General features: G+C 40.3%; 1 protein-coding gene across 7 annotated transcripts; it reads left to right on the top strand.

Annotated features, from left to right (window-relative positions):
* Positions 1 to 369: 369 nt before the first annotated feature.
* Positions 370 to 10,761, top strand: CLK4 (CDC like kinase 4). 7 transcript variants are annotated; one of them, XM_039701507.1, is made up of 14 exons: positions 376 to 496; positions 2,331 to 2,390; positions 3,007 to 3,164; positions 4,197 to 4,422; positions 5,580 to 5,670; positions 6,059 to 6,125; positions 7,491 to 7,607; positions 7,703 to 7,869; positions 7,972 to 8,066; positions 8,421 to 8,550; positions 8,854 to 8,936; positions 9,413 to 9,492; positions 10,422 to 10,509; positions 10,592 to 10,761. In XM_039701507.1, exons 2-14 carry the CDS (start codon positions 2,337 to 2,339, stop codon positions 10,727 to 10,729), a joined length of 1,494 nt encoding a protein of 497 aa, XP_039557441.1. In that variant the 5' UTR covers positions 376 to 496; positions 2,331 to 2,336; the 3' UTR covers positions 10,730 to 10,761. The 7 variants fall into 7 exon arrangements, with proteins under 7 accessions (XP_039557442.1, XP_039557441.1, XP_039557440.1 ...); XM_039701506.1 differs by having other exon boundaries at positions 381 to 503; XM_039701508.1 differs by lacking the exon at positions 2,331 to 2,390 and having other exon boundaries at positions 370 to 503.
* The last annotated feature ends 455 nt before the right edge of the window (positions 10,762 to 11,216 follow it).

The raw sequence follows: 11,216 nt of genomic DNA, 5'->3' as shown, positions 1-11,216 counted from the left end.
CTGCAGCCAGGCCTGACTGCGGAACCACCAAAGTGCTTAAACGCGGCGTTTGGCCAGTTCATTGGAAGGAATTAATTGGCGGTTGGGACTAACTGGTGAGTTCTGCGTTTGATGAGGCAACAGAGGACAGCAGGCCCGCACATCTGGAGCTGCCTCTGAACTCGCCCGCCGTGCTTGAACTCCTCCATGAGTTTGGCTTACGAAGCCGCGAAGATCTGGGTAAAGATGCCCAGCATGAGCGGCGGGGCGGCACGGACGGCACCAGCTCCACCCCGCTCCCCTCAGGGCGGCCGCCATGGCCGCGGCACCGCCTCAGGGGCGGGGCCTCTCCTGGCTCTCCCGCCCTGCCGGCGTTTGCGCCGTGCGTCTGACGTCACAGCGCACAGACGCCGCGAGAACGAGGGAGAAGGAGGAAGCAGCCTCTCCGCGCCCTCAGCCGCCATTTTGTCTGTGCGCGCAGGGCGGACACGGAGCTCGCTCGCTTTCTGTTCCAGTTGTAAGTGGTGAGGGCCGCCCTTCTTCGTTCTCTTTTCACCTTCGCTTTTTTCCTCTCTCCTTTTCTGTTTCCAGCGGGGACAGAGCAGCGGGGAGACGGAGGGGAGGCAGGGCGGGGGGTGGGGTGGCAGAGCTGCTTGCGTTGTGTGCGCGGCGCGCATCGGGCGCTGCTTGAGGAGGTGCTGAGTGGGGAGGGGGATTCTCGGCTCAGGAGCTCTGTGGGGGTCTCTGCGGAGGGCTGGGGCGGGCGGAGCCGGGCTCAGCCGGCCCGGCAGTGCCTGGCGCCCGCCCAGGTGGCCGCGGGGAGCGGCCCTTCCTCCCCCGCCGGCCCGGAGAGCTCCCGGGGGAACGCGGCGGGGAAACGCGCTCGGTGCCCCTGGCTTGGGCCGGCGGGGGTCCCCTCCAGGACCTGCCGCGCCGGGACTTTGGCCATCCCGAAGGAACAAGCCTTTGACCTCCTCCGGCTGCCAAGGTTTTGAGGAGAGGCATTTGGAAATTGCTGTGTGGGCAGCTTACGGCGCGGCTTCCGTGGCCCTTGTGTGTGTGGGTCTGTTCGGGAGGGGAGCGGCTCCTGCCTCAGGAGCCTTATGGCAAAATGTGGGAGTGAAAACTGCCTGCGATATGGATTGGTTCCACATGCTACAGGAATGCATATGTTCGTGGCAGCTGTCAGTATTACATAAGTGAAGTTCTTCGGTGCATTAAATCAGATAGAGCACCGTAGTTTAAAAATTTTAAGGTGGCTTCTAGCGTAAAATGGACTCAGACCGATTCTGGCAATTTGCTCTTTATTTAAATGTACTTGGTTCCTTTAGGGACAAAATATGTAAATTTTTTCTAAATTTCACTAAAACTATGTGCATTTGGTTGTAGTTGAGCAGCAGTTAGTCTTCGAGCATTTTCTCCAGCTTCCTGTGTAAAATATCCATCCTTCCTGCCGCCAAGCGCTGCTCTGCAGGACGATTTAATGGTGATTTTAGTTAGATAGCTGTTAATTACAGAGCTTTATTGCACCCTGCCTTCCTCCAAGTAGGGGACAAAATTCCCGAGTAGAATTTTCAGTTTACCTGTAACTGAGTTTGTCTGTTTGGAGCTCTGCACCTCAAGAGTAACTGAAACCTGAGTGTGCTTCAGAACCTGAGTTATGTAAGGTGAAAATACAGGAAAATGGCTTTGGAGCTGTGTAAGAGGAAATTTAAGCACGTGAATGAAACACCGAGTCGGTGTTAATTTTTCAGGTGGTTTTGTTAGTCATTTGCTACATTAGTATTTTTGGATTTTGTTAGAAACTCACAAGCGAGTAAGATTTTTTTTGTGAATCATGCCTCGCCCAAAATGTGTACAAGGCACATATTTTGCACAGTTTGTTAATATGTTTTTGATTTTTAAAACATTGTTGCAGATATCGGTCTTTTTTTTCCTTTAATTGCCAGCCTCTCTCGGATCCTGAAAGTATGAAAAAACCTTTTCTTTCAGAATAGGCCTGTCATTTGCATGTTCTAGGAGTTTCCAACTTCCTGCCTTCTCTTTGTATAGAGGCATTGTTCTCTGTAAATTTACACGGATTTGCACAATTTACACATGATTTACAGTCATGATTTTTCTGCTCTATTGCTGTCATTGTCTCTAAACTACTGTTCTCACTGTCACTGCTAACTGCAGAAACTTTTTATTATCTTGTATGAATTCATTCTTTGGAATATTCTGGAATAGATATAGAAGGTTATTTTTATTTTCAAAAAACCTCCTGCAGATGAGTAAACAAATAACAGTTGATTTTGTTACATTCTTTAATTCTACAGCCGTGTTTTACTTTACCTTTTTTTTTTTTCCAGTTGTGCATGTACCTGTTTGAACAAAGAATTCCTGCACCTAACATCCAGCAAGAGAAGCTGGTGGGTTTTGTCTTTGGCAAATCAGCTGAGCTGTAGAACACCCGCAGTCCTGCATGCTAATAGGGTGCAAAAGTTGTGACTTGGCTCCAGGGGCTCCGAAGTTGTGTTAATCCATCAGAGTTCACAGTGGTAGTTGCTAAAAGTGACTGTTTCCTGGTTTTCTGTAAATAGTTTAGCGAAAGAAGTTTTTAGACTGGTTGTGCATTCTTGATTTTCACGTAGTAACTTTACAATACAGTAGGAAGACCTAAATCCAGGTTTTCTTGTTAGAGGATGTTTGGAGAGGAAGGTTTCCTCCAATAGGAGGCTCTTTAAGGATACTATTGTGCTTAGTCACTTGAGAGTTCATTTAAAACAGGCTATAATGACATGTTTGAAGCTATTAAATGGAGATGAGTTGGCCTATTTAATCTTGATTTGTGTTTCATAACAGCTTTAGTGTTGGGATGAGGAAGCCGAGTCTGCTGGCCAAACTGAAATAATGGGGGAGGGAGCTGAGGGCAAATGGGCCCTTTTAGTTCTGTCAGACTCGATCAAACTGCCGTTGTTGACTTGAACCTACATGTCTGTTTGTTGATTTTATTAAAAAAATTGTTATTATGATTGTATTTTCCAGTGGGAGATGAGGCATTCAAAGCAATCTCATTGCCCTGAGTGGGACGACAGGAGGAGCTGGGATCAGAGGAAGCACAGCAGCAGCCGCAAGCGCAGAAAGAGGTCCCACAGCAGTGGCCAGGAGAGCAAGCACTATAAACCCAGCCGCATTTCAGAAAGGTATTACACTCTGAACTGAGCAGTGCAAATGTTTCTTACCATGTCTGAAGTAAATGTGTTTTCAGGGTAGGAGTTTTTGAATGCCCGGAGTTGTCAGTTCCTTGTGGTTTGGCTCACTTAAGACAAGCCTGATAGGTAGTTGTTAACACAGCACCTGAACCATTAAATAGAAATTGTTGAATAAAAGCAAGTAAATGTTACTAGTTTGTCTCAGTGGTGTCAGTTAAATTTTGGTATTGACTACAATCAATATTAAACTTCAAGTGGAAGGGATGCCTTTTAATGTGAACAAAAGGAGGAGAAGGTTTGTTTAATCATTTAATACAGTGGTAAGTATGAATTTCTCTTACTAATTTGGAAGTGATTTGTGTTTTCTCCCACACTGCTTTCACTGGAAAGATGTATTTTCTCTGTTTTGTCTTGGGTTTTTTTTCCCTTGAAAAGATCCAAAGGAATTCTTTTAAAAGCTCATACTCAGGCTTATTAAAATGCTGGAAGGAGTAGGCGTACAGCAGTCAGGGAACTCTGTGCCTCAGCAGCTTTCTTAATGGTCTGTTTTCTGTGCAAAAGATCCTTGTTCCAGATCCTCTGAGGTTTTAATGTTGGTTGCAGAGCATTTAGAACCTTGCTACTTCTCAGTCTCTAGGTTTTATTTGAACCTGGAGCTTTGAAAGTGTAGAAGGGATGATTTCTGTATTGAAGGTGGTTTGTCACGTGACTTTTAAGGTTGTAATGAAGTTGCTCAGTATATTTTAGGAAGTGTTTCTCCTTTTTAAGTCTGAGTTTCTTGCTATGCAAACTGTGGTCAGATACTACATTGTTCATGTGGATGGCTGCCATGTATTTGAGACTGACAATGTTGTTAAATTCCTAATAAAGTAACATCAAAAGCTCCACTATTTTTGGGGAGGGAGTCAATTAAAAACATTTGTGCTGTAAAGACAGATACTGTGTAACTCAGCTCAGGTCACTTATCTTGTTGGAACCTCAAGTTTTTGAAGTGGAGAACATTCACTTAAAATATATTTTCAGTCATTATTTGGACGATAGAGCCATAAATGAAAGAGACCATCATGACCGGAGATATGTTGAGGAGTACAGGAATGACTTCTGTGAAGTGTATGACCACAGGCATTATCACAGAGACTATGAAAAGAGTCACCATCATCACTATAGCAAATCCTCTGGTCGGAGCAGGAAAAGTAGTCATAAAAGGAAGCATAAGAGACATCATTGCTCCAGTCACCAATCGCATTCGGTATGAGTAATTTTTAACTTTATTATTAATGAATTAGTGGTAATAGACTTCTTAAATGAGTGCTAGAGCTGCAATTCCTGATCCACGGTACTTTAAGAAATACATTATTAAAGAAGGATTTGTATTTATTTGAGTCTGTTTGTGGAGCATGTGAATATGTTGTTGGTTGAGATTCTTGGATCGTTGTTGGGTGGGGGGTGGGATCATCAGTACTAGCTGTACACTGGGAATGTAGGTGGTTGGTAGTCAAAATGACTGGGATTGATCTGAAAAATGTTATCTTGAAATTGAAGACAGGCAGCTCTCCTCTGTCACTTAGTTTTGCAGCATTGGGCTCTGGTTTTTTAGGTAGTCTGTGAGGTTCTATCCACCCTATTGCTAAAAGTAATTGAGATGACATGCTTTTTTAACATGAATTGAAAGTACGAATGTGCATGTCTGGTAAATGGATGTGAACAATTTTACGCCTAATTCCAGAAAGCTTTGATAAGCCCTGTGCCCAGCTAATGGCACCTAATGTTATGAGATGGGATAAGTTTGCTGCTTGCCTTCTTTGAAGGTGTGCTCCTTGAATTTCTCATGATTGTCATGATGCCCACTGACGCATCTACAGTTCCAGATGTTTTATACCACTTTTCTGCAGTAGAACAGCAAGGTGTATTAGATTATATAATGCAAATTAAGGACTTCAGAGTAATTTTTCTCCCCTCCCTAAACGTGGGGGAAGTAAAATTGTTTACATGAGTGGATGTTTTAAGAATAGAAACATTTCACCTGACTGAGAGCTTAGGTATGTACATAAATACTGGTTTTTGCTATTTGCTAGCAAAGAATTAGAAATAGCAGTGTTGCAGACTTAATCTGTCTTCAATTAAGCCACTGTTTGAGAGACAAAATTGTGTTGTTTTTTTTTTTCTGTTGCTTGTATCACTTTAAGTATTTATCTGAAAATCTGTTCCTTGCCATGTTTTTCTTCTGTAACATAAACTGTGCCCTGTGAATTTCTGGGGACTGAATTTGAAATTGCTCCTGCCAACTGTTCGTGGCCTGGTGTGTAACTGAATGCCTGAATATCTCCCCGCTGAATGAATTGCGTATTCTGCCCTGAATTCACTCTGATATATTGATTGGCTGGACGATCTTGGTGCCGTTTCCAGAAGAGTCACCGAAGGAAAAGATCCAGGAGTGTAGAGGATGATGAGGAGGGTCACCTGATCTGTGAAAGTGGAGACGTTCTAAGAGCAAGATGTATAGAACATTTTTCAACACTTTTAAAAAACTTTTCAGAAAAAAATCTGTTTAGAATAGTATGTCAGAGGAGGGGGGCTAAAGAAATCTCATTGCTCTTTTTGTTCTGTTTTTTTTTGTGCTTTTTTGTTTTTTTGCATATCTTCTTTTCTGTAGAATTTAAATACCGTGTTCAAAATTTTCCAATTAGTAAATGAACTTGAGATTAGAACAAGAGATAGTTTTTTGGCTAACTGTTTTCATGACTCCTGTCCAATAAAATAATGCATTCTGATGCTGAAATTTAAAGTAATTATGCTTTTGTAATGGCACATTTTAAAATCTACATTAATATGTTCATTCTCCTTTAAGTAGTTGTATAATTCTAACTTATCTTTGTTCTTTTTAGATGAAATTGTTGCGACTTTAGGAGAAGGAGCTTTTGGAAAAGTAGTGGAGTGCATAGATCATGATATGTAAGTGTTGGGTTGTCTTTATTAATGGATCTCATCATAAAAGATACCTAGATCAGAAATTAAAGCTCAAGGACATTTTATTTAAGAGAAAGTTGCAGCCCAAATGCCCTTTTAATGCTTGAGAACTCTGTTCATTTTTCTGTTTCTGTGAAGTACTGCTGCTGTAACTGGAGAATGTGAGAGCAGCTGAAGAGTGCAGAACTAGTTTGGGAGGCTTTTGAAGGTGGTACAGTGACATACTGAGAAAGTAGTTTTGGTTCTTAGTGGAAGCAGTTTCTGGAAAGCAGTTGCTTGGAATCAATTGAGCTGTTAATTACTAACCTCAGTTTTCATAATCAAAATTATGCTTTAAAGTTTTTTTGAATCAACAGTAACCTAGTATTGAGTACTTTCTTAATTAAATAATTGCTTCTATATGGGGGCATGTCTGGTGAATGAGAAGAAAGTTAACTATATTTCCATTAATTCTGTATGTTCCAACAGTTGTTAGAACTCAGACTATTCTAACTATGTTTTATATCAGCAGTTCTATGACATGGTTTTAGTACTTTGTCCTCTACCTTTGGTTTGTTCATTCTGTCATTTCATAAGTGAAGCCTGTTCTGGAGTTTGAGGTCATGTTGTGAGGGCAGAGAGTGTTCTGAAGTTGTTAGAATTGAAAGAGCTCTACAGAGACAAATTGTCTAAGAGCAAATGGGACAGAAGGAGCTGTGTCTGTGTTCCATTTAAATAACAGCCTTACAGTCTGAATGCATGCAGGCATTCAGTGCAGGGCAGTTTTCACTGGTGTAAACTGCTCATAATCCAAACTTCAGAAATTACTCAATTCCCCTGATTCCATAAGAACTCTGGAAAAGAGCCAGCACAAGTTGTGCAAGTAGCAGGAAAAAAAAACCTGTCCATTTTTTATAGTATTTTTGTTCAAATGAAAACTTTGTTAATTTTTTTATCATTCTGCTGGCAGATTCCCAATGTTTATTCTACTTCAAATGAGATAATAACACTGCGAAGTCATTAATAAAGCATATGCTATAAGTATTTGAGAAAAGGATAATTTTTTTATCATTCTGCTGGCAGATTCCCAATGTTTATTCTACTTCAGATGAGATAATAACACTGAGAAGTCATTAATAAAGCATATACTATAAGTACTTGAAGAAAGGAAAGATCAGGATTACTTTTTTTTTTTTTATCAACACTGTTCTGGTTGAGTGCAGCATGCTTAAATCAAATTCCCCTAATCCAGCTCATAATTCTCCATGACCTTTAATCTTCCTGTTTCTTTTATTAAAATCAAGCTGCTTTGGGGCTGTGGGTATTTAACAATAATTGATTCAGTTTGCTATGCATTACTTTCTTTTCAAGGAGAGGAATGCATGTAGCAGTTAAAATAGTGAAAAATGTTGGTCGATACCGGGAGGCAGCCCGCTCAGAAATACAGGTGTTGGAACACTTGAACAACATGGATCCGAGCAGCAATTTGTAAGTATGAAATCTGAGTAGTCAGCATACCAAGGATTTGAGGGAGGTGATTCATTCAATAGTTTTTCATTTGGTTTTTTGTTTTCTCTTTGAAGCCGCTGTGTCCAGATGCTGGAGTGGTTTGATCACCATGGCCATGTCTGTATTGTTTTTGAGCTACTGGGGCTCAGTACTTATGACTTTATTAAGGAAAACAGCTTTCTGCCTTTTCATATTAATGACATTAGAAACATGGCCTATCAAATTTGCCAGTCTATAAACTGTAAGTAAATTTCAATACTACTTTCAAATATATGGGTGTGTTTTGGTTTCTCCTTGAATTCAATATGTAAATTATGGAATACTGTTCTCTTTTTCCTTGTAGTTCTACACCATAATAAACTAACTCACACAGATTTAAAGCCTGAAAATATCTTGTTTGTGGAGTCTGATTACATAGTGAAGTACAATGCCAAAATGGTAAGTTTGTTCTTTGTTTCTCCCAGCTTGAATTGCAGTAGCTCTGTCTTAATTGAAACTTGTCTTAAAAAAAAAAAAGAGATAAGTAACTGAAGTTAAAGTAAGGTTAACAAAAGAGGAAAAGAACTCTTGTTATTGCAAATGGTCTTTACTCAGCTGTTTTGGGTACTGAGATTAAATCACTTTGTTACCTGCTCTTCTTTCTTGGAGCATTGAGCTGCACAGGAATTAAAGTATTTGGAGGAAGTGCTTTGTTACACATTTAATGTAGCTGGTACTTTGAAGCTAATGTCATCATGCCTTTTGCCTAAGCATGCTTTTAAGAAGTATTAACAGCATTTTGGTTTCTTGCAGAAACGAGATGAACGCACTTTAAAAAACACAGACATCAAAGTTGTTGATTTTGGAAGTGCGACTTTTGATGATGAGCATCATAGCACATTAGTGTCTACAAGGCATTACAGAGCTCCTGAGGTTATTTTAGGTCAGTAAAGACTTTTAAACCTTCTGAAAGTTCATTGCAGTTCATTCAGATGTCTTTACTTCATAAACTGGAGTAGTTGTGCATGGTTCTGGTAGTCAGTCATCTCTCAGGTGGTGGGGGTAAAATTATTGAGAGTAAACAGTAAAAGAAATAGTCTAAAACCAGAAACAAGCTGAAGGGTTTGAGGAGGGCATGGGGAATAAGTTGGGCATCAGTAAACATGTGGAAACTGGGTGTGTGCTTTGTGGGTTACACATTTTGAGAACATACTAAAAAGTAAAACAAACTTTGCTTATTTTGCAGCACTGGGATGGTCTCAGCCCTGTGATGTGTGGAGTATTGGTTGTATTCTGATTGAATATTACCTGGGATTTACAGTGTTTCAGGTGTGTATGTAAGCTTAAATAGAATGTGTTTCTTACTGACCACTGATTTTAATCTTTTAGTGACATGCACTTAACTGTGTAAAAGGCAGGACCCACGGGCTTTTAAGGATTATATAGATGAGATTGGAAAACCAGCATTCATACAGGAAAATGTAACATCTTGGATATCTCCTTCAGAGTATCCAAGATGACCTTTTCTGGCATTTTGAAGAAGACTGTCGTGTTACTGCTGGAATTAAGAGTAAAGAAAGCACTTGTAAAATACTTGGTTTATGAACTGTTGTTCAAGGGTCATCGTCACTGTGGAAAGTGTTATATAATCTACATTGCATAATCTGTTTTTAATAATTGGCAGAGTGGCAGAGTTTAAAGATATTGTGACAGTGCTCTGGCAAAAGCTTGTTTGCAGTTTGTTGTTACCAAGTGGTTTAGAGGAGAAAGATGTGCTAAGTGCTTTCATTGCTTTTTCTACACAGACTCATGATAGTAAAGAACACCTGGCAATGATGGAAAGAATACTGGGGCCTCTGCCCACTCACATGATCAAGAAATCCAGGTATGTTCATTGTGGAAGTGGTAAGTTGACTAATATTTTCTCTTACAAGAGAAATTGCAGAGTTGCCATTGTAAGCTCTGTTGCAGATCAACAGAGATTCATAGGCAATCTTAAGTAGTTGACAGTAGTCCTCTTTTCTGATTTTAGTATGAATTATCAGCCTCTTGAACTGTTAACTTGAGTATGAATATTTCTAAGTTTTTAAAGCTAAGTTTGGTATGGTCACCAGAACAGTATTAGATACATTTTTTTCTTTAAAGTCTCAGAATGAAAAAGATTTGTTATCACAACTATTGCAAGGAAGAGGAGGGTCCTTGCCTGCTAATACAGCTGTCATCCTCTTGTACTGCCCCTCCATATCCCCCAGACATGTGCTTCAGTGATCTTTCTCTCTTCCTCAAAGATAACTCCATGCAGCAGGAGTTTCTGACTTCCATGGCAAGGAGAAGCAGCCAGCACAGGGTTCTCTCCTGACCCCTCTATGTCCAAAATTTAGAGGTCCTGGGATTTGATGGTCCATTTTCTTTCTTACATAAGCTGTTCTCTTGCCACTTCATGTAGATAATTCTGTAACTCATGTTAGAGCAGAAGTGCAATAATTCTGTGTTGGGTAATGTAAATTGTTTGTTATGGTTGTCCAGTTGATTATAGAGCATTTTGGAAAACAGGAAAAAGCTTGGAAAGCAGCACTTGCAGTAGATTCAAGTAACACTTTAAAAAAAGAAAAAAAGCTATTGTGTTCTAGTTATTGTGGCAGCAATAATAAAAACCCAGCAGATCTCTGAATAAATGCACACTAAAACATATGTTAGCTCCCAAATGCAGAGATACATGCAGGAGCACTTCATGGTGTTTTAAAGCTTCTTGGTAAAGCATCTGCTTGCTGTGTGCACTGACACCAACTTCCTGCTATTTCCCTTGTCCTGCAGAAAACATTATTTTCACCATGACCAGTTGGACTGGGATGAGCACAGCTCTGCAGGCCGGTACGTCAGGAGACGCTGTAAGCCTCTGAAGGTAGGAGACAGCACTTTTATTGCTCTGCTAGACTGCAGTTGTGAAAGCTCTCTCTAAAATACCTCCTGTTTTTTTCTTTCAGGAATTCATGCATTGCCAAGACACAGATCATCAAAGTCTGTTTGACCTTGTTCGCAGAATGCTGGAATATGACCCAGCCAAAAGAATTACTCTTGATGAAGCCTTGCAGCATCCTTTTTTTGATCCATTAAATAAATAAATTCAATGATCTTCTATGCTTCTTCAAGGAGATTTCCTAGACTGTGTCAGTCAGTCAGCAGAGGTTGCATGAAACTTTTGTAAGCTTTAAATTATTTTGTACAGTTAAGTATGTAAATAATTACATATGTTTTGTATAACTGTTATGTTTACCTTGTTGAGCAGTTGTAGTCTTAAGGGTATCAAAGTGAAAAATAAAAGTAATTTTCATTTTTGAAAGCCTGTACCACTCTCCTTTTACAGATGATGCTAGTGCACCCTTTGACTATAGGTGAGGACTCTGGGCTAGCTGAAGGAGTTCTGGAAATATTCCCTAAAACTTCCTTTTGTTAGTCTTGAAGAAAAGATCCACCTAGTTGTGCTGTATGCAACAGTTTGATGGCATTTTGAAACATGATTGGAAACAGTGTATATCCTAAGTAGGAAGCTTTTGTGGGTCACCTTTTTCCCAGATTTTCTGTTGTGTAGTGTACCTTGCTCCCCAGGTA

Source organism: Passer montanus, unplaced genomic scaffold (assembly GCF_014805655.1).
Source record: "Passer montanus isolate IOZ18808 unplaced genomic scaffold, ASM1480565v1 scaffold15, whole genome shotgun sequence".
Classification (NCBI taxonomy): Eukaryota; Metazoa; Chordata; class Aves; order Passeriformes; family Passeridae; genus Passer; species Passer montanus.
The sequence above is the reverse complement of the archived record's forward strand: the minus strand, read 5'-3'. Positions and strand labels throughout refer to the sequence as shown.